General features: G+C 43.8%; 2 protein-coding genes across 5 annotated transcripts in view; both read right to left on the bottom strand.

Moving 5' to 3' along the window:
* Positions 1 to 15,604, bottom strand: part of LOC144717817 (oxysterol-binding protein-related protein 6-like) — a 50,859-nt gene extending 35,255 nt beyond the window's left edge. For 2 of the 4 annotated variants that reach the window (XM_078593523.1, XM_078593495.1), the window contains exons 1-2: positions 14,722 to 15,603; positions 14,372 to 14,496 (exon numbers count right to left, since the gene is read on the bottom strand). The gene's annotated coding sequence lies outside the window, so the exon portion shown is untranslated. Of the gene's footprint in view, positions 1 to 14,371; positions 14,497 to 14,721 lie in introns of all 4 variants that reach the window. The other 2 variants (XM_078593531.1, XM_078593514.1) reach the window with 2 other exon arrangements.
* A 4,788-nt stretch (positions 15,605 to 20,392) lies between these two features.
* On the bottom strand, positions 20,393 to 23,844 carry DTHD1 (death domain containing 1). The gene is made up of 3 exons (XM_078601576.1): positions 23,623 to 23,844; positions 22,661 to 22,718; positions 20,393 to 21,420 (listed from the first exon to the last, which is right to left on the bottom strand). The coding sequence occupies exons 1-3, from the start codon at positions 23,842 to 23,844 to the stop codon at positions 21,116 to 21,118; spliced, it is 585 nt and encodes a 194-aa protein (XP_078457702.1). The 3' UTR covers positions 20,393 to 21,115.
* Between the last annotated feature and the right edge of the window lie 46 nt (positions 23,845 to 23,890).

A 23,890-nucleotide genomic window follows, 5' to 3' on the forward strand; every position in this document is an offset into this window, starting at 1 on the left:
TCTGAGAATACAGCACTTTGTATGCCTGTTGCTAAGCAACTGCATTCTCACAAAAGAATGCATTTTTGGTTAGACTTCGAAAATGTTTTTATTACAAGGAATCGCATGTATTTACCATGGTTAGTTTTAAGTGTACCCTCCGATTATCACGATTGGCTACGTACGGTGCGAAAGAAGTTCAACAACACACACTGACTGCCCATATAACACTGCACTTAAGCGTACTCTAAATGTAAACTATTTTCTGAATGGTCCAATTCCGACGGATGTTTCAATCATTAATCGGCAAGAGACCACTCACTTTTCTATGAATACAGTATATGCTAAATGTATGCTATTGTACAAACATGATGACATTGCTCCACCACTGCAGCAAACACCTGGTAATTTGATTAAAATATAATTCACCTTGCCAAACATGATGCCGACTGCTAAAATAATAAGATTGTTTATTCATCAAACCTCAATCATCTTTTTCCATCTACCTGGAAACGCAGTTTTTCATAAACGGCTTAACAAGACATACCTCCACTATTTCAACACTTTCACAAATACGACCCTCCACTGTTTTAATGCACTGTATCGCGTGTATAGCCACAAGTATTGTTAGCGAACACCCCTTAATGCCAACACAGAACACGGGTTGGTGTTGCCTCCAGCCACTCCAGCCACTGGTGTCAAAAGTGCTGATATTCGCAGTGCTTCGAGGTACACAAGATGGTTGTCTGCCAGATACGCACGCATGCCAGGACTTTTTAAAAGACCATGTGGCACATCAACCAGAATCGAATCCAGGAAACCGAGTTATCGCACAGGTGAGCCACTACTCTTCCCTAATTAAATACGTGCGCGCATGCTGAATCAGAATGTATTTATACTGAAGGAATCCAATGATCTATGAAGATATTTTTGCACAGATGTCCGGTATGGAGGGGTTTAGAAAAATACAATACATAAACATGATACGAGTACAGAATATAGGAAAGGTGAGCAAATCACAAAAACTCGTTTTATTTACTATTAAAATTTTACCAGGTAAAGCCCACTGAACTTATTCACTTATTTTTGAGAAGCAACCTGGTCACAAACGATCGCTCAACGAAGTGACTTATCATTGGGAAGTTTATAGCAGCCAAATAATCTAAACAAGTGTAGTAAACGTGTAGCTGTTAGCGAGGACCTAAGGTGATTGTAGCTGATACTTCACCTGGCTAACCCAGTGCTGATACAGGATAAATGTAGGCTTTTTCACTGCCTACTATCAATACCAGCACCCTCTACACAAAATTACCATTAGTACATCCAGGAATACATTTTAACTTAAATATTTCATTCTGATAAATATACGAGCAGTATGCAAGATGTTCAGTAATATTTACAGGTCTTGCATTAGCAAATACGGTCGTGGCCGATTGTCACGCATGTCAGTTCAAATTAAGTGAAATAGTATATACCGTGATCTCTATAGCATGTTGATACAGCACAGAATGACAGCAATGTATATAGCCTTTACTTCTCTCCAACTTTTTCATTTTCACATTTTACACACAAATCAAACCATATGCTATCATTACGAGTCTATCTAAAACAGATGTCAGGTCAGTGTGACATCCATTTTTATCTCTTATTTGTATAATCGAGCATACTTCAACTACCGTACTGTACAATCCCCAACACAATGTATACACTATACATTCTAAAACGTTTACAGTTCCGGATACAACAAAATAAAACCCCAACACTTATCGAAAGCTCAAAACCTCACCACCGGGGAGGTGCGATCTAACCACATCCTCAAGAATACAGTATAACAACTCCCAGGTGTTCAGTATAATTCAATAGGTTCAGTGTTGAATATCTCTAGCATTTTCCTGTCATCAAATCGCCCTGACTATTCCTAATCTCGTCAAAAGCTCATAATCTAAGCAGCGTTGAGTCTGGATAGTGCTAGCATCGGTGATTTATAAGGGGCACGGGAATCCCGGGTGGTAGAAGAAGCGGATCACAATTCGCCAGGATGCCCTTCGCGTAGGCGCGCTGCGAGATCGTTTGGCGAGATCGCGTGGGAAGGGGCGTCACGTCATAGCTCCCACCGCAAAACAACAGCCAATCAGCTACCACGCAAGGCGATACCTCGTGCCACGCGGTAGCGCTGGAGTCCCTTTGCAAAATGGCCGCCGGCTACGTCATCGCTCCCGTGCGTTAAAGCCGGGCAGTGTGGCTTTGACGTACGTTATTCAAAATCTTTATTCTTTATACCGGAGGAATCCGATGAGCGATAGACCAATTTTTTGTTTGTTACAGATGGCCAGTAGGGGCACGGGGTCAGAACGTTCCAACAATAAAGAATTTAAAAAACACAATATGTATATGAAAGGTAAACAAATAACTTAAAAAAAAACATACGAATAAAACTAAAGTATTTTAGTTTATCTTACCATGTAAAGCCCACCGAGCTATTAGTTTATTTTTCGCAAGCGACCTGTCATGTGGAAATTTATATCCGAAAAATAATCTAACATTTATTTACGTTTTCAATGCGAGGATTTTTCTTTTAAGGAACGTGAGTCGTAATTTTTGTGTGCACGAGTGTGTGCATGTCATTCTTCGAGTGTATTAGGGGCCGTCCATAAATGGCGACAGAGTCTGAATGAAACAGCTGTTTCATTCAGACTCTGTCGCCTCGACGGACCTGGTTTTCACCTGAGGACGGCTGCTTGCGTTGTGGCCGAAACGTCGTGAGAATAATTTTATTATGTTTTATTTTTATTATTTTATTACTTCCCTTCTACGTGACTTTTCCGAAAAAACCAAGAAGATGAATCCCTGCAGTCACGAAAGCTTTAAATCAAAATTTAAACGGACTGTATAATAAACATGAGGGGAAAACCAAGCATTACTTTTCGTTTCACTAAAACCACGTTTCCAGTTCTATTCTATGATATTTAGGATTTATATAGCGCCCTTTCGATGGCGATATATACAAATACACTGTTACACAACTACAGTTTTAAGGTCTGAGTGCAAAGGTTAAAACACAGCAATGTATATCTCCCCTTCCAAAGTAAAACTGAAGTCGTTAAAAGCATATAGGGTAGGGGTCCTCAAACTTTTTAAACAGGGGGCCAGTTCACTGTCCCTCAGACCGTTGGAGGGCCGGACTATAGTTAAAAAAAAACTATGAACAAATTCCTATGCACACTGCATATATCTTATTTTGAAGTGGAGAAACAAAACGGGAACAAATACAAAATTTAAAATGAAGAACAGTAAAGTTAAATCAACAAACTTGCCAGTATTTCAATGGGAACTATGGGCCTGCTTTTGGCTAATGAGATGGTCAATGTCCGGTTCCATATTTGTCACTGCTAGTCGTAACAAGTGATGCAAGTGTGCATCCGTTAGTCTAGATCTGGTTGGAGATTTCAAATGTTTCATTCTGGAAAAAGTTTGTTCACAGACCTAAGCGCTGCCAAAGATGGTTGCCATTTTGAGTGCATGGTTCCTGAGATGAGGATATGTCTCAGAGGGGAGAAATGCATAGAAATTATGAAGGCTGCTTGACTTGAATGCGTCTTTCAGAGAGTCACAATTCTGCAGTTCAGCCAGTTCCATTTGGTAAATTGTATCCACATTTTCAATGTCAATAGAAAATGGGTTACAGAAAAGCTGTATGTCCTGTTCATGGAGATGAAGCTCTTTAAATCTAAATTGGAACTCCTTTTGCAATTTTTCCAGTGAATCCACACATGTTTTGTTTTGGAATGCAACCAATGGTTTTTCTGCTAACAGATTTTGAGTTGTGGGGAGATGTCAGAAGTTTTCCTCCTTCACTTGTTTGATGAGGAGGCCTAATTTTACTTCAAATGCTTTGACATGTGATTGCATATCACAGATGAGCTTCCCCTTTCCTTGAAGTTGCACATTGAAACTGTTGAGTAGCTCTGCCACATCTGTCAGAAAGGCAAGGTGCCATTTCCATTCTGCATCATTGAGCTCTGGTACTTCTTTGTTTTTGAAAACAGAAAAGCTGTCATCTGTGGAAGTAAGTCATAGAAACGTTTCAAAACTCTCCCTCGACTCAGCCAACGGACTTCTGTGTGGTACAGAACATCTTCATAGTCAACATTTAGCTCAGACAGAAATTCCTGAAATTGTCTGTGGTTTAGTGCATGAGCTCTAATGAAGTTAACAGAGTCCCACTTCAGTGATTTACTACACAGCGCTTGTTGGTGGATGAGGCAGTGTATGGCTATTGGATGAGAATGGTTATGTTTGTCCATCTCTTGGTTAATGCGAGCAATTACTCCTTTCTTAGACCCCACCATGCTAGGAGCACTATCAGTTGTCACACTGGCTAGTTTAGCCCAGTTCAGCTCCAAACCATTCACAGTTTGGCAAACCTTTTCATAGATATCCTCTCCTGTAGTTGTTCCTTTGATGCTTTGCAGTGCAGCAAGCTCTTCTGTGACTTCGAAATAGTCATTCGTCCCACGAATAAAAATTAGAAGTTGTGCAGAATCACGAACATCATTGCTTTCGTCGAGTGCCAAGGAAAAATAGGAACGTTTTTTTGTGGAGTTTTGCAAATGCTGATGGAAATTGTCTCCCATTTCTTCAATCCTCCGTGTAATTGTAGGTCCTGAAAGACTCACTGTACTAAATAAATCGGCCTTCTCTGGACACATCTCTTTGGCAACAGAAAGAAGGCATTCTTTAACAAATTATCCCTCAACGAATGGTCTGCCAGTGCACACTATTAGCTTGGCAACTTGAAAACTTGCTCGCAGTGATGAAATATTTAGCTGCTTCTGCTTCACAAAAGTATTTTGCTGAGTTGTTAATGTATTTTTCAGTTTTAATATTTTATCTTTTCTCACTTCTCCGACCAAACAATCATATTTATCTTTATGTTGAGTTTCATAGTGTCGACGTAAATTGTATTCTTTGAACACAGACACTATATTCTGGCATATCAGACACACAGCTCTTTCCTTGTACTGCATGAAAAAGTAATCATAAGTCCACCGTTTTTTGAATATCCTACACTCCGAGTCAATTTTTCTCTTTCTTGACATCATTGTTTCCTAGGGAGTCAAAATTGCTATTAGTAAAATACCAATATATATATACAGCGCTACAAAAACAATATACCAGCAATAACTTTGCCCACACAGAGACATACAGACTGCACTGCCCATCAATGCAGTCTGATTGGGGGAACTCCGCTTTTACCCCCGGCTCACACTGGTGCGGGTGCCATTAAAAAGTTAATTACACCTGCAGTTTTGTTCACAGATCGTAGTGCGATCTGCAAACTCGCATAAGAATCTGATCGCATGGGGGAGAAGACCCATGCGATCCGATTCCACTGCAGGAAAAAAGAAGGCACATGTGCCTTTTTTATTCCGAATCTAATGCAAATTCAGCCATACAAGCATATGGCTGAACTCGCACTGCTCAGAGATTGCAACAGTATGAACCGGGGCTTACACAACATACAACATATAACCTCATAATTGAATAGCAATCAGAATATAAATGCACTTACTGTCATTTAAATTGGGTTTCCTACTCCTCGGCTGTCTGTCACTGACCAGCACGGGAAAACAGCAGGCAGCTCCTCCAGAGATCAGAGATCACTCTGTTATTACCCCTCTATCATTTACTCAGCACACGGGAATATCACTGGGAGTGGAGCCGAGGGGCAAGTGAGGGAGCTGAGGGAGGGAGAGCCAGTCAAGCGCAGCCAGGGGAGGGCTGGCAGCCTTAGGCCTGGGGGGCAAGTCCAGTCAATTGGCCCATTGAACCATTCACCAGCGCAGCCCAATGAGTGCCCACCGCCGCAGCTCAATCATTGCTCACCAGCGCAGCCAAATCAGTGCTCGCCACGGCAGCCCAATGAGTGCTCACCAGCGCAGCCCAATGAGTGCTCACCAGCGCAGCCCAATTAGTGCTCACCAGCGCAGCCCAATTAGTGCTCAGCAGCGCAGCCCAATTAGTGACCATGGGCCGGATAAATGCCCTCGGTGGGCCGCATGTGGCCCGCGGGCCGTAGTTTGAGGACCCCTGATATAGGGGATACGTTTAAAATTATTGCAGAGTTTTCAGAACTGTTGATCTCTCATGCTGCGCAGTAAATTAGCAGCTGAAGTAAAACAAATGCTTCTGGGGATAAGGGACACAATTGCAGGGTAAAACTGTACAATTACAGTAAGATACTTCAAGGGTTGAAATACAGACCAACACATGTTTTTAGGGTGAGGCCATATGACAAGAATGTTCCAAATAGGAATCAAAGGAGGATTCTGGAAGGTGCATTCATTGTGGTTAGGGAACGAGCCAGACCTCAGCTGGATGCAGTTGAAAGAGAATCATAGATGACATGAGCGTGTAGAATAAGAAACGGATATTTAGGATGCTTTTATATTGGTCACGCATGCAATATCGTGTGTGGAATAGCACACTTGGAAGTTATTTATTGTGATATCTGTCTGCCAGTGCACATTCCTCTCAGGGGCTGTGGAGCCAGACTCGGTGCTGCTGCTTCACACCGCAGGACAAGGCTGGGGTGCTTTTGACATTGAACAAATGGACTGGTTCTTCTTACCGTATTATCAGTGCAAATACAGCGATGTGGGCTGTACAAGCCACTTGCATGCAACGTTTCAAATTGCTATTAATACTGCACTGTAAGTAGATAATACATAAATAGCTAACGAGGTAAGTAAATGGGTAACAAAATATGTTGAGTGCTAAAATATCCATGAGCAAATGCTTAACATCAGTTGAAATAAACAGCACACGCATGGCACTATCAAGGTAATACACACCAATATATTATATGTACAATGGGTTATTCGTACCAACATCACATTAGTACGCTGTATAATTTAACAAGATGCAAAATTGTATAACGTAAAGTTTTCTCACCGAGGGTCAGGCTCTGTGATCCTATATTGAGATGTTTGGCCAAATCCACGCATAAGTGTTCAGTATACAATCATGACTTAAAGGAAAACATAATTACAGTACTGTAAGTGATATTTTCTAATCACTGTTATGAGGCTAAATTGGGTACACTGCTTGTCGTAAGATACTTTCTCACTATTGATCTAATTTCGTATTTGCTGTGTTATGATATTTTATTACATTGTTGTACTCTGTTTAACACGTAGGCTTCTGCGACCAATATCATCCATAATACAGGTTTTTTTGGGTTAAATCGCATAAAAACCTGTATTATGGATTGTTGTACTCTTATTTGTTAAAAAGGTTACGCGTCCCAGTATTTAAACACAAAAATATATATTAAAGTTACCCTTTAAAAGATGATTCATGTTTACGTGACAAATTTGGCATGTACCCTCACCTTTCTGCCAAACTGCCACGTGTACTGACAAACATGACACTGCACTTGCCTGAAATCTGAGTCAACATTTTTCAGAAACACTTTGTGAATATGTATTAAATGTAATTGTTTACAACTAAACATTTTCCAGTGATATTTAACGGTCAAAAAACACAAGACTGTAATACAAATATTATATTGCTGTTTATGCGAAAGTGAGAGCTATGGATGCATACTGCATTAGACACAAGTACGGCAATGTTAAATTATTTACTGTACAGTGCAGTAGTTTTTTATTTATTTCACGTTTCTCGGACATGACTGCACTTGCAAGGGTACATTCCTGCATACCACGTTTTCCATGAACTGAAATGTTGACAAAATATAGTCACTGGCTTTAAATAATGCCTTAAATACTGTAAAAATATTACGCAAGACCTCTTCAATCAAGTACTTAAGTAATTCAGGATCATTAAACAGTTCCAATATGTAATAACTCAGAGGAACATGTTTACATGCAGTGAAGTGCAAACAATGGAACTTTATCAAAGGGTTATCAAAGTCTGCAATGCAACTTACTGCACCCATTGAACACAAATCAAAGGTCATGTATTAAATAAAAAAATTAAAACCATAAAAATCCTGGCCCAGTAAGAAGTATACGTATTAAAAGTTGAATTCAATACATTATATAGAATTTGGACCAGCAAACTTTTTTTTATCATTCTACCAGGTGAGCATTCTAAGTTGTATTTGTAAATGTTATACTTAGCTTGTATAAATGTATTTACATTTCAACAGTTATGATGTGCCATAAAACGTTGTCATGGAGGTCACAAAGAAAAATGGACTGAAAATCACATTTTATATTTTCCATGGGAGTAAGGTGAGTGCGTTACAATCCATAGTGGTTTCTGATTGTGTTGGCATTGGCAATTAAGTGGTATTCCATGCAGTTATAGTTAGAACACGAGTCATGTAAGCCATTCTCAGAATCTGTCTCCAGCTTGTTATGCATGAAAATTGGGACACTTAGACAAACAAGAAGTAGGCTGTCAGCAAAGTGGTGTGTGTACTTCATTATGAAGCTGGCAAAATGAGTTTGATTACTGGTCAAGGCTAACATCAGTGATAGGAGATATCTGAACCAGTCTCGGATGTCCCATTCACCAACCCGTATTGGTGAAATATGACCAAACTTCCATAACTCACATGGTGTGGGGATTTTTTTTAAATCTTGCAGTGGTTTAACAAAGACTAAATAATTAAATCATAGAGAAATTTGGCACATTCTCAGTAATTTGGTCAGACCTCAGAAGCGAACAGGGTTATGCCTGGGTTGTCCTTGAATGGGTGTGTTATCGACTGCCGGGCTACGTTGGGAGCAGCAGAAGGCAGTGCGGTAAAATCCACTGTTGTAATGTATGCTCACTGCCTTCACCAGCCTGTACTGACAAGCTTGGTGAAGTATGATCGAATAACCCCCATGCCCCATATAGTATGGGGACGTTCGCATCCAGCTGTGGTTTTATGCGCAATAGACAATGAGTTCCTTAACTGCAGTACGTTGGGTCAAATGTAGAACAGTAAATAAGCCATCATGACCTGACACATTGCCATTACCAGAGGGCAGAAGCATCAATTGTTTATTTTAAAAAGCTGTGGTACATCATTTACTTGACCAGGATTATTTTATGTAAGTACACGTAACCAAATGAGTCAGTTAAAGTCTGCTCACAACCACCTAGACTGGTTATAATGAGTAAAACTGTTGACCTTTTGTACTTGGCGAGGCATTTAAGAGCTTCTCTGGTGTCCTTTTACATCAAAATGAGCTGTTGGTTGATCATAAGATTACCCTGGACACTTCTGGTTCCGAAAGTTCAAAATGATCTAAGAACAGTAAACAGTGAAGCTGTATAAAAGTTTTGCATGGTACTGTGATGTGTAATATGACAGTTAGATTTTATGCATTAATGAGTACGATGGGATTCATTTTAAATGCAAAGAAAGCCAATATACCATACTGTCATATATAGATAATACAGTATCTGTAAGCTTTTTCAGAACTGTCCTTAATACATTAATGGGTATCAGTGTATGCAGAGATGGATGTAGATCTATAATGATTACAGCCCATAGTCCTATGGTGAATGGGACTACATGTAATTCAGCAGTGCAATAATACAAAGGCTAACACAGCATTTGTGCTCTGATTCTTCCAGTCTTTGTTGAGAACCAAAGTATAATTATGGTACTTGGCACAGCATGCACCTCCAAAAAAATCCTGTTCCTCCAAAACTCTTTGCGGTTTGAAGTTAGTCAACACAAACATTTAAGAACACATATATAATCCCTTAAATCTGTTTATTTGTTGTGCTGCCCTGTTATTTTTTCTATTTCCTGCCCATGAGAGATGTGACTGGTTATTTTAACTGTTAGGTCATGTAAAGGACAGCACCTTCATTGATCATTTAACTTCTGTTAGAGCTTGCATTGCAAAGCCTCATGTGGTCACCCATGCCCGGAATCTTAGCCGTGGAAATTATAGCAGCACAGCAATCATTTTGATTGCACCACAAAAAGTATGAGCACACACACACACTACCTTCTCGCTGTCACAGCCATGTGCAGCGTTTGGACAGTGTGATCATCGGCTCCGGCATTAGAGAAAGGCACGTTATTTACGGGACGACAATCTATTCACGTTAGCTAATCGCATTACACCTCTGGCGGACTGCACATTTTGCAGTGACTGCAATTTGGCCACCGTGAAAAGCATTGTGTTGACAAGTGAGGGCGTGGATCCATTACTGTTGGCTGCACCACTGGTCAGAATACACAAGACGACGTGCAACACATTTGGCAAATTTAACAATGAACACAAACCACACAAACTCTGATTATACAGTATACGACTTAATAAGGAGGGTTGCTGAAATTTAGAAGCAGAACATAAGTATGAAATCTCAGAATAGAACGTCTGCAAACACCACGTCTACAGTCTGTCCAGGCTGTGACATTAAACCACGTGCAATTCTCCATAACATATGTATATCCAGTGGCCAGAAAACGCGTATAAATCAATCAAGGGGACAATGGGACAAAGTGCAAACCCTCCCTGTTATCTGCACATATTCTGCAGAATGTATAGCTTGATATTATAATTCAACGATTGTGCTGATCATGTCTCTGGTATGGTGGTATAGGCGTCTAAAGCAACTGTGGCTCACAATTAAAAACTACTTGTTTAAATTAAAACTAAATCTATCACACTGTGGGACTCCAATGATCGTCATGGGATATTTATGAAGTTAACCTCACAATAGCCTACAAAGCTTTGCTTAACAAGTATATATTTTGTAGGACACTCCAATGTTGCCTATTGAGATAGCTATAAATTGTAAAGCAAATAGCACTTAAAATAGATAATGAACAAAATTCAAAAGGAATCTAAAATGTTATCGATATCAATAAACGGCTCCATACAATTGTAGTGGCTTCAACTGAGTCGCAGATGTAGAGTTTGGAGGCAGCGCATTTATTTAGTTCCAACACACGGGGTAACTTCCCCTTAACAGAATAACCTCGGGAGGTGACCACCCAGCTAACTATTGTTACCATGTAACGGTTACTACGGACCCGGGACCAACAGCATCTGCCCGGGTCCACGTGCTGGAAGACTCGTAGAACGGAGATCGTAGACTAAGGGCTCTTTTCCCAGGATGAACAATCGCGATCCCTCTCGGGACTTGGCTTATAATTCTCTGCGGCGGGGCTGGCTTCGCCCTTGGCCACGCCCCCCTTCCAGAACCATCGGGAAGAGTACCATGGTCTCACACGACCCTCTCCTTCGGTCGGCACCCACACACCGTGCCCCTCTAGGGCCAGTACTGCACCCACAGCATGGTGACATCCAGCGATGTCACTACACAATGAAGCAGCTTCCATTTTTATATGTATTAAAGAAGAATGTATTTGGGACGTAACCCTTAATTAATGAGAATTTAATTACCATCATATACAGACTACGCTGGCATGTGATGCATTGTACCTAGCTGTGTATATTCACAACCAGAGTGTTCCTGTCAATATGTAGTGTAATAGCGCCGGCTGGTGACAAGCAGTGGCAACTGCGGTGGACAAACAATACACATGCTGGTGAGCATATACACGGGTGTGTCGGCAGGGCGGAGGAACTGGGGCAAGGGTCATGGAGGGTCCCATCTGGAAGCCTCTGGAACCTGCTTGTGAGTTCGAGAAGGGGCCGAGAGCGGGAGCTCGAGGCTGTCGGTTTTGGGATTGGATCGTCTCGTCGTTGCTGTCGTCTCGTCGCCATCATCGCTGCTGTCTTTCCTCGATATAGCGCTGCTAGATAGCCTGTTAGCTGTCTCGGTCAGCACCATCCATGTTAGACGCCTAGTTTTTTGTATAGGCTAGCGACTGTAGATTGTGCAGGCAAAATCGTGTGTGTTCAATAAAAAAGGTGCCTCTACAAACCTCGTCTCCGAACTCACTGACACTACATATACAATAGTGCGTAAACTATGTCACGACCAGTGCCAGAGGCCAGCATGCTTATGGGGACAACAGCTTGCTACTGCCCTGTAGATTTGCAACGATCCAAAAACAAAATTACATGTGATGCTCACTCTGTCCTAAATATGTTTTAAATGTGACTCTTTGCAAGACGTTTAGTCTTGCTCTGCTCATAACCAAATCCATAAGGTTGCCAACTCTGAGGTACACAAATTGGAATCTATCCTGGGAAGAAAAATATCTCATTACCGGAAGATGGGAGATCTACATGCAAACACATTGTCTTGAGTGCCGTATTATTATGTAACTGATAAAAAAAACAAGACTTTTAATGTTGCAGAACTACTTTCAGATTTCCCAGGTCAGCTACCTCAAAAACAGGCCGATTTTGGAAAAACAGGACAAGTGGTGATATTATTTCCCCATTACCCCCATTGTGTATATCCTTGTATACTCTGTAGTAATATGGAGAGTTTTTATGAATTAGTTGCTCTATACTTTAGTAACTTGGGATATTTTGGTACACGTGGCCACATTCAAACGTCCAAGTCTCATAAATTGCTGCACTGCTGTGCAATATACTCCATGCTGTAAAAACAATTGTGCAAAGTTTGCTTCAGTGTGTAGCTGTCAGCAGATATATCCTCATCACACTACAGTACAATATACACCTATTTATATTATTGTAATATATGTCGAATGAGTTTCAGTCGTTCCTTGTCTTTTTATATCACAATGCAGGATAAAAACAGTGGAATACCATAATCTCAGCACATCATGCCAACCCATCATCCCTAGACATTATCTCAGCGCATCATTTTCACAGTACATAATGCCATCATCACACGTGCCTTTCATCGTCTCAAGCATCATGAGAAGCCATGGCTGCATGGTTGATAATGACTATGCATATTGGACATGTCAGGACCCAGATGTTGCCTTCAGCGAGCGCAGATGCGAACACATTCACGTGTCGAAATGGCTGACTGCATAAAGTAAGCAACTTTCCCTTAAAATAAACTACAGCACAAGTCCCCACTCTCAAATTTTCATCATTATCATCACGATCCATGGGCAGATATCACGTAGGTGTCCACTGCACATTTCGAAATTTGTTTTCACAGATTGAAAGTGCTAAATCTCAGTGGCCCTTAAGGCCTGTGGTGTATTTCACCGACGCACGCATGGAATTCCGTGAGAGGTGGCAATATAGCAAAGGGAGCCATGTCACAACAAGGCGATTCTTTATCGCGATCTCACGCACAATGCATGTGACTCAGAGTATTACGCAAAATCTCACCCCGTGGCTAAGTCACGACACTTGGCGCACATTGCGTGTCCACGTGTGTATAAATGAATTGTGTTGCCTATATAATGGGTCACACACTGCTGTCTTTGGGATGTACGTATGAAAAGTGTCAACGTGTGAATGCATGCATTGTGTTATAGAAAGTGTACACACACATACGCTGTTGTCTTTGGGATGTGTATGAATTTCATTAATTCAATTGCTTTTTTCGGTAAAAACTCGCCCCCATTAACGAGGGCATCTCAGTAGTATACGTTAAACGAAGGTAGTCCTACCTATAAAATAAAGACACGTATTAAAATATCAAAATAAGAGGACATACTCAAGGAAAAACGAAAAGAATAAAAATAGTCTTGCAGAGTATCCTGAACTGTTTGGTGCCCGGAGCCAATCTGAGGGCCGGTGGAAAAGAGTTACAGATCTCAGGTGCCACACTTGAGAAGGCCCTACACGTATGTGTACTTGCATTGTGGTGTCTATAGAATGTGTATACACACGTAGGATATGTGCATTAAATGTATGTGCTTGTGCGCACACATAGATTGTATACCCTATACACAGGTAGAGTTGTGAGTATACAAGCTGCGCCTTGGATCATTGTGAACAGAAACTGATTTTTGGAGGGACACTTCTTGATAAGGCAGCAGATTGCAGCATATACCCTGTATAGAGCAGCGATCCAAATGAGCAAAATGTATTGATAATAGGGAACAACACATTCATGTGCCTCGAGAATGACGTTTCAATCATTACATATTACCTGGTATGCCATGGTTTGTAAATATGGACACTTGACAGATTGAACACAAACTGAAAACAATCTGCAAAAAGGTCGCATCGAGGGGAGCATCTCGTGGCACGCGTTACATCATATCCACCGTAAAAACTAACTAACGTGAAACGTGTTTTCGTCCATCACATCCCTAATGAGGGATGGCGGCTGATGGACGGCGCAGGCGACGGAATGACAACCAAAGGAGGAAGAGATGGGGGGGGGGGGTCATTTTTCATTTCATTTGTTTGGTATAGCCCGGTGAGCCATTCGGCTCTTGAATCTGGGTGCAACCGCAACAAACAAAAAACATGAACAAGAAAACATCTTAAAGTAACTATGCACAAACAGAAAAATCCAGGAAAAAACTGCAAAGTCTCCCAGAAAAAAAGCACCGTACACCAACGCTGTGAGTGGGTGGGACTGGGACGGACGAACGAGTTCAGCTCCGTGCGCAGGAGCGAGACGAGATGGAATCGTGGCATCGCCTGACCACGAGGGATGGTGGCGGCTTAGGGGGAGCACCTTCATCCAGCAGCAGATAAGATCACAGGTTGACATTCACATTGACGACGACGGCTGCTGCTACTCCGTGTTAACCGCGCATAAAACACAATGCGTAGTGCCGTGCTGTGTGCATCCGTGTGCCGACAACACAATGCGTATTGCCGTGCTGTGTGCGTCCTTGTGTCGTGTCGACAACACAATGCGTAGTGCCGTGCTGTGTGCATCTGTCGGTCAAGGACTCACCTCGCCGTGTTCACCCACGAGCCTCGAGTTGCCGTCGACGATGTCCGGCCTTTTACGCACAACGCAGCCGGCGATTGTGTAGCTGCACAGGTTGTATTACTGTAGTGTGTGGCCTACTACACTTGTGTGAGGTCACCGTTTCCGCCGTGAGATAAGGATGGCTGCTAGTAAACTACTAAATATAGCCCTCTAAGCAACCTTGGGCAGTTTGAGTGTCAGTATCACTGTCAACGTGTGTCTCTGTGTGTTGTTGTAATTCGGCGTGTGTATCGGTGTGTGTGTGTTCAAGTGTGTAACCGTGTGTGTCAATGTGGATGTGTGTGTTAATGTGGATGTGTGTGTTAATTGTGTAATTGTCAATGTTTGTCACTGTGTATGGTAGCTGTCGATGTGTGGAACTGTAATTATGTGTGTCAGTGCGTTGTGTAACAGTGCGGTTGTCAATGTGTGATGAACTATATGTGTAGCTGTGTGCCTGTCAATTTAACTATAAAATCTATCAATGTGTGCAACTATATGTGTCTATGTCCGCGTGTAACTATGTGGATGTAACTCTATGTATGTATGTATGGGTGTGTCTTTGTAACTGTACATATATAACTTACCGTGTATATGTCCGTATACGTAACTCTGCCTCTGTATAACTAACGTATGCGTGTGTAATTCTATTCGTGTCTAAACATTAAGTAGCTACGTGTGTTTACCTCTCTGTGTGTAACTCTTTATGTGTCTTTGAAACTGCGCGTGCGAGTCTGTGCTAGACCTGCGTGTGTGTGTGTAACTATCAGTGAATTCCGTGAATCCCGTGCATGTTGAGTGTCCATCCGCTGTTGTGTGCACTTCCGCACCGGGGTGCCCGCCTCCTGCTCTGGGGGGGGGGGCTGCCGGGCTGGGCCGAGCTACCACGGAGGGAACGGAGCCGAACAAATTCGCTCACTCACTCCCTTCTCTTCTCTCTCACGCTCCCATCACGCCCTCAACCTCCCTCCTTTCCCCCTCCCAGCCACTCACAAGCCTTCTTCCCCCAACCCTCCCATCACCCTGCTCTCATCTGCCTCCCACCATCTCCCCCAACCCTCCCATCACCCTGCTCTCATCTGCCTCCCACCATCTCCGCCAACCCTCCAATCACACTGCTCTCATCTGCCTCCCACCATCTCCCCCAACCCTCCCATCACACTGCTCTCATCTGCCTCCCACCATCTCCCCCAACCCTCCCATCACCCTGCTCTCATCTGCCTCCCACCATCTCCCCCAACCCTCCCATCACCCTGCTCTCATCTGCCTCCCACCATCTCCGCCAACCCTCCAATCACCCTGCTCTCATCTGCCTCCCACCATCTCCCCCAACCCTCCCATCACCCTGCTTTCATCTGCCTCCCACCATCTCCCCCAACCCTCCCATCACCCTGCTCTCATCTGCCTCCCACCATCTCCGCCAACCCTCCAATCACCCTGCTCTCATCTGCCTCCCACCATCTCCCCCAACCCTCCCATCACCCTGCTTTCATCTGCCTCCCACCATCTCCCCCAACCCTCCCATCACCCTGCTTTCATCTGCCTCCCACCATCTCCCCCAACCCTCCCATCACCCTGCTCTCATCTGCCTCCCACCATCTCCCCCAACCCTCCCATCACCCTGCTCTCATCTGCCTCCCACCATCTCCCCCAACCCTCCCATCACCCTGCTCTCATCTGCCTCCCACCATCTCCGCCAACCCTCCAATCACCCTGCTCTCATCTGCCTCCCACCATCTCCCCCAACCCTCCCATCACCCTGCTCTCATCTGCCTCCCACCATCTCCGCCAACCCTCCAATCACCCTGCTCTCATCTGCCTCCCACCATCTCCCCCAACCCTCCCATCATCACCCTGCTCTTCCATCTCCCATTTCCCTCCCGTGAATTTTTTATTTTGCAATGCCCTTGGAGAGGGACAATAGGCACGGAGTCATTAAAACCGAGGTCGAAAGAAGGCGCCAATCATTGAAATTGTAGTTTGTGTGTTTTTTATTTATATTTTTTATTGTGCCCTTCATTCTCTTTACAAAGCATAGTACATGCCATTTTATTGTCGCCCATTCCATTTTCCACTTTAAATATTCTGTATGTGCATTGCAATCGAATACAATCAGATTCCAAAGTTGAATTGGCAATGATGTATTTGTAATGCGGGCGTAAACGGCTTCGCGGATATGACGTCATGGGAGGAGGAGTTAGGTCACGTGGGAGAGAGGGGTGAGGTCTTAAGGGAGAGATACCAGAAGAGACGGGAGAGTGTGGGAGACTGAGTTAGAGTGAGGCCACGCAGGGCGGAGGTCGAGGAGTGGCGAGATCGCCACACACACGGGGGAGTAAGACTTGGCACCGTCGGCCAGCGGTGACCAAGCGCGGAGGAACGACGGGCAGCAGTGGAGCTGCAGTGAGGGCGAGCCCCGCCGCCCCTCCGACCCCGTCGCAGACACGATCGCGACGCACCCCCGACGCTGGGCCTTCAGGGACACGGGACCGGGACGTTGACGGGCCTCCAATAGCGACAGGAGGACTTCATCCTGTCGCTCCTAAAACCCCGTCACGTTCCCGGTCTGCAGGAGGGCCGCCGCCCGTCCGGGACGGACTGGCGACCCGAACGCGCTCAAAGTCCCTTACATTTCGTTAAAATTTTACTGTTGTGTTGTTGTTGTTGTTATATTTATTGTATGCTTCGTTGTCCTTGAATGTGTGATGGTTGTGTTCGCTCGCATTACTTGTCTCGTTATTGTTCAGCCGAGGTCGGCTGGATTTTCTCTACGGGGGAGGGTGGTGTAATGCGGGCGTAAACGGCTTCGCGGATATGACATCATGGGAGGAGGAGTTAGGTCACGTGGGAGAGAGGGGTGAGGTCTTAAGGGAGAGATACCGGAAGAGACGGGAGAGTGTGGGAGACTGAGTTAGAGTGAGGCCACGCAGGGCGGAGGTCGAGGAGTGGCGAGATCGCCACACACACGGGGGAGTAAGACTTTGCACCGTCGGCCAGCGGTGACCAAGCGGGGAGGAACGACGGGCAGCAGTGGAGCTGCAGTGAGGGCAGGCGGAGGACTGCACAGGGGGTCTGCAGCGGAGCTGCAGAGGTGTGGAGGCTACGGGAGCGAGGGCAGCTACGGAGCTGCCAAGGGGAGAGCTCTGAGCGAGGGCCGTGCGGGAAAGGTGTAAGAACCCGAATAAAGGACGACGGAGACAGAACCAGGATCGAGTCCTTTATTACATATTCATCACACGATTCTTATAATGGTACGTGTCCCAATCTGCTCCGTTGCTGACATTCCATTCTCTCCAGTGTAGATGTACAGCCCTACAATTGCTCGCTCCCACCACTGCTGTTGGAAGAGCTACCACTAGGGGGAGCTCAATAGAGCCCTTTTAGAGGGTACTTGGCATACTCTTCCAAACTGGGCAGACGTAATCGTATAGGTGGGAGTATCCACATTTTACCACACCATATGTGACGTTCCGATCGACTGTGGTGGACCCATTTATGCTGCTGGGTGAATACGTTGGGGGGATTTAAGAAACTTGAACATTATTTTTACTCCAGCATTGTACTAAACATTACATCACAGTGTATTGTAAAAGATTTGATTTGGTAAACTAACCTATTTGGTGTTCAAACATTACATTCCCCGAATGAGATGTGGATAATCTATAGTCACTCGCGCATACCCTTGACTACTTTGCGCAAGAGCGCAGAAGCGTGGTCACCACATCTATGCCTCTATATAAGGAACGAAACAGACTTCTCCAAAAATCTGGCTGTCGCCTGATGAAGCTAGTTGTAGTTACTGGCGAAACTTCGTACTCAGTCTGTAAATGTTGTGGCTTGGCTCTTCAACACACCGGTGCACTGTACTAGTGACAAATTGGCATGTTCTGTTTACGTGACAACCCTTACTAGTTGGCTGTGTCGGGTAGTGGCGGGTTTTAACGACAAATTCATATATTTAGGTTATCTAACGCAAAAAAAAACTATTATGGATATTAGTCGCGAAAGCCTACGTGTTAAACTGACACTGTTCCCTTTCACAGATTTATCTTAACAGTGTCTGTCCAAGAAGCCACAGCACCACGGATAACAAGGACAGCACGGTGCAGATGGATGTGAGTGATGAACAATTGTGTAGCCTGGGAACTGGCGGCCATCAGAGACGCCACGGGCAATCTGATCTATATGTCTCCCTCTGTTACGTTCCCAGCAAGAACACAAAGGACAGTGTAAATTGTATTTCTATTTTTGTTTTCCACCCGACCCATCCAAAGCACCTCTCTGCCAAAAGTTGTCAAGTATGTCAGACAGGTCTTGCCGGTACTAACCACAGGTGTAGCCAATATAATTCCAAGTGTGTGAGTGTACATTTATCACTGTGTTTACATAACAATTATGTCTCCAATTCATCATCTTGGTCATGCATAGTTGGTGTGGGAGATCTGCAAATCTGGCAAAGATGACAAGAGCCTGCATGGAGATTAACCAGTACTTGAGTGCACGAGGCTTCCTTACTTTATGGATTTCTATGACATGTACGTTGATCAGCAGGTTGCGTGTGGTGGGGTAGAGTGTGGGTATTCACACCTCTTGCAAGTCGTCTGGCTAGCATGAAAGAGTAGGCCAAAATACCTTTTAGAGGAGATCGCTAGAGATCACACTAGTTGGGGACATTAAGCCAACAGTACAGTGACCAATCAATTGCAGGGCTGCACCTTTGCCTCTTATTTTACCCATGTCAAAAGGCAATAGCCGCCTTATCTGGCATAGAAGCCTTTAAAGGTATTCAGCCACTCTCTTAAAATAACAAGCAGTGTTTTTAAACACCAGGTCCTACATTTCCATTGTAAAGTAAGTGTGGTTAGAACATGTATGCTTGCCTTTGGTGCTACATGTTCTGAGATTATCGGGCAAGTTGTCTAATAACAATTTACATTTCAAGAATATGAAGGAATACATATGTGCAATCTAAGCAGCAATTTGTTTTCATTCACCAATGCTGTCATAGTTGGCTCGTATTTTATGCACAATTTGGTATTCTGATTTGACTGACAGTGTTAATGTATGTGTAGTGACATAGAATTGGTCACTACGTAGCATAGCGCTGGTCGCTGGCAGAGAAGGGGATCTGCAGTTGCAGTAGCCCTGTCTGACAGCAGGTCACGTGATAAACCAGAGAGAGATGTAGGGGAAAGGTTACAGAGGGGGCACGTGAGGGAAGCCCGGGAACCCGCTAGTAGGTTCTAGAAAGGGGGCATGGCTATGGCGGAGCGCTGGCAGGATAAAAGGGGACCCCGAGCGAGAGCTCAGGGCTGTTGCTTGGTGTGGGATCCCGTCGTGCTGCTGGAGTCGTCACCGCCGTCTATATCTTCACCTGCTCGGCGTCGTCAGTCAGGCAGCCTGCAAGCTGTCCTGACTGGGAGCTGTAGTTACTCTGTGTGGACTGTGAAGGCTGTTAATAAAGAGTGCCTCTGACTCTTAGTGTCTCTGAGTCAGTAACTACATATGTACAAGAGTGAATGCTAATCTAGTTTGCAATTCATGCAGGTTACAGTGAGGCATGTGCATGGGCATATGTGACTCATTGCTGGAGGGATGATGTAAATGTATCTGCCGTGCACTCAATATGGATTAAAACAGTCTGGACTGTACATAGTATAACAACCTGATTTATTTAGATGTTTCTCCCACAAAAGAGAGTGGTGCCAAAGTAAGGATTGGAGGCAGCCACCCCTAACACAACTTTCATTCACATTTACTAAATCCCCTTCTCGAGTACAAATAGTGTCATTCTCGTTTTACATTTGTGGAGGCATCTGAGGTTCACCGAACACAATTCTGACAGGCCCCACTCACTCTCCCTTATCCTCTTTAAATTATAGTGCACTGCATACCATTAATGTTACGCTGAGTCCTCGTGTAGCAATTTTATAGAGCAATGACAGGACAATTGGCGTGAAGACCTTCCTCTCTGTCATTCCTTTGCTGCTCGGTGGTCCACCAATACGATCAATCTTCGAGTACAATTAAGTGCAACTTCTCCAAGTGAAACAATCTGATAAAGATGATAGAGGTGTCAGTTGGCATGTCTATGTTGAAAAGCCAAAGGCAACTACCATGTTATAATCCTAGTCAACAATCCCCCCCCCCCCCTAGCTCTAACCATACACCATCCATCATGAAGCATGTCGCAGGAAGCATAGCCACATCACTCAGTTGTCATCAAATGTTTTTCGGGGCTGACCAAGACTTGTGATAATCACAGATAATTTCTGGTTTGAGTGTGTAGCACATTTTGCTTTTTTTAAAAATTTGTATTTCTCTATGTTACTCGCCAAGTATCACTATGCGTGGACCGGGGTCTACCATCAGAGGATTAAGCATCTCTGTGGTACTCCTCCTGGCTCGTGAGCCGCTGAGCCAGGCGGTGCCCTCGGCGAGGTGACAGGGAACGCATCAGCTCGGAGGCCAGGACAGCGACGGGCTCGTCAATAAAGTGTGGGCGGCCGACGCGCCAACAGCACAGCAGGGCCAGGGCCTGCTCACATTTGTCGTGTGACGAGCGGAGGCGCAGCGCCTGAATGCGACCACGTCCCACGCCCAGGCGCCGCACCACCTTTTCCACCTCGGCTGCACTCAGCTCCTGGGCGAGCCAACGCAGATCCCGCAGCCCAAGAGGTCCTGTCTCCAGACAATGGTGCATTCAGAGCATACACTCAAATTAAATGTGTACGTTTTCAAGTAATAGAGCCGTGTTCTTTCACGGAGAGCTGTTCATGACTTCCAGGGAGGTCTCTGTTTCAACAACAGCATCCATTATATCAACATTTGCTAGCAGTGGCAAACAAGAGTTGCCTAAATGTTTATTGAGCAATGAACGTACTGACAAGATGAACCATCACGGAAGTTCTTTATTTTGTAAACCACCGAGCAGGTGCGTTTGAACAAACTGAAGTGGGGGTGGGGAATGAAGTTAAGGGGGCCAATTAAGGATATATAGTGGGCAACAAAAATGGCTTCCATCCTCATACAAAATTTAGGCAAATTTAGGAGGCAGCTGCTTCCCCATCCCTGACACAGTTCCTATCTCCATGCCACTGACACATACAGGTATCCCTAGATTTATGAAAGGGATGCATAAAACGAAATTTCGTAAATCGAAATGGCTTTTCCCATTAATTTTAGACAAAAAAATTGGGATGTGTTTCAGACATTCCAACTCTATTCCTAACCTAAAAATATACACCTATATAAAGTTTCACAATACAAACATAATAAAGAACAAATATTAAAACGATTGAATAATATCTTCTTGGTTCTTTCGGTAAATATTGAATAATAATTAGTTTAAAACTAAAAAAAATGAAACTTTTTAGGGTACTAACCAAAAGATCTGCATGTTGTAATGACTGGAATGGTGATGTGGAGGCGTTATTGTTGTACTTTAAGGATATCTTTACACTGCTTCAGATGGATGATGATGCAGCCTCCCAGGTGCTTCGTGTATGATTTCATGGCATGTGCCATGTGTATATCGCGCACGCATAAATTCGATTTCGTTAATCGAAAAGTGTCCAAAATTTCTCAATTGCATTAACACGAAATTTTATCAACCGAATGCTCATAAATCGAGGGATACCTGTATTCGAGTAGACTGTGATTATTCTTTGTGACTTATGGGAAAATATTTTTCATAAGTGAACAGCAAAGTGCCTCAACATAGAAAAAAACCAAGCACATTTTTCCGAGTCTACAAATTGATATTCTATTGTGACTTATGGAATTAAACATGTAATAGATGGAAAATAAATATATATATTATCGCTCAGCGTTCATATTGAAATACACTTTTATCAGATGAAATATGAATGGTGTCATTAAATTTTCATCGTTCTACGGGGATGCAATACGCTTGACTCACCATCCTCTGGGATGAGGCACTGGTACAGACTTGGCCCACGGTGGACCTGGCATTGTACCTGGAATATGACAACGCATTGAGATTTTTAAGTCGTCAATATAACACTCTCTAAAAGGCCGAATATATAATGTGTTTTTCTATGTCTCACAAATTTTTTTATATATACAGACAGCCCCCGGGTTGCTGAAGACTCGACTTACGGAAATCCGACCTTGTGGAAATTCTCCCATAAATCATGTTAAAAAAACATTAAATATGCGGAAATATTTGCGTTAGTTACAGCAGCGAAAGTAGTGCAGCGTGGTGAGGTTGCGGATAAATACCGCGGAGTGATTGCTTATGGTCTCAGCCAACATCGATCGGAGAAGTCTAGGCCGAGCCTAACGCACGGATAAACGAACATTCGGAAGTGACTGCTTTCTGTTAACAATGTAAAAATGTTTCGTAGTATTCATACATAATTAGATAGAGTATATGTTCCGTTAATTTAATAATGGGCAGTGTTAGGATGAAAGTGAAAGAATCATAGGAAGTGCAGAGCGTATGTACAGTGATACGATACAGGTAGCGATCGAAAACGGACGACAGCGCGATACAGTACTGAGAAAAAACGAACTAGTAATCGGGTAGGGTGAGGCACAACTATTTCCGACTATGGGATTTATCTTGATTTGGGGCTGGAAATTGTTCAGTTTCTGACATACGTAAAATTCTGGTTACGGATCGTTCTCGAAAACCTAACCCTTATATAACCCAAGGACTGCCTGTATAAAGTTTACCTATAAATATCTTGTTTTTATTATGGCTGAAGACAAGATTTTTAGATGGTATTTTTGGCACACAAAGATGAAGGCATAGCATATATCTGTGCATTTATTGTGTATGTGACTACTACTGATCAGTGTAAATTAGACAATACACTTTGGAATTAAGCCCTGGGATTTTGGCATTCGTGTGCTCGCCTTTGGGAGGGTGAGTGCCAGCGAGCAGAGCTGCAGGTCCCCTCGCCCCCTGCTGGCAGTCGTGCTCGTCACATGCAGCGCGCCTCGGTAGTTCTGATGTCCGCGGTTCGCGAAGGGGTTCCGCTCACACAGACGCAGCTGCAGCCGAGAGTGACGATGAGCGTGGAACGTGAGCCTCTGCTCGCCCTCGGGAACCGCGACCGCAACCTCGCCCAACGCCATTTGAGTGCTGTAAATTCAGCCGCGTCAAATAAAATACTGTAACACA

Source organism: Lampetra planeri, chromosome 1, assembly GCF_965212315.1.
Source record: "Lampetra planeri chromosome 1, kcLamPlan1.2.h2, whole genome shotgun sequence".
NCBI classification, from domain to species: domain Eukaryota; kingdom Metazoa; phylum Chordata; class Hyperoartia; order Petromyzontiformes; family Petromyzontidae; genus Lampetra; species Lampetra planeri.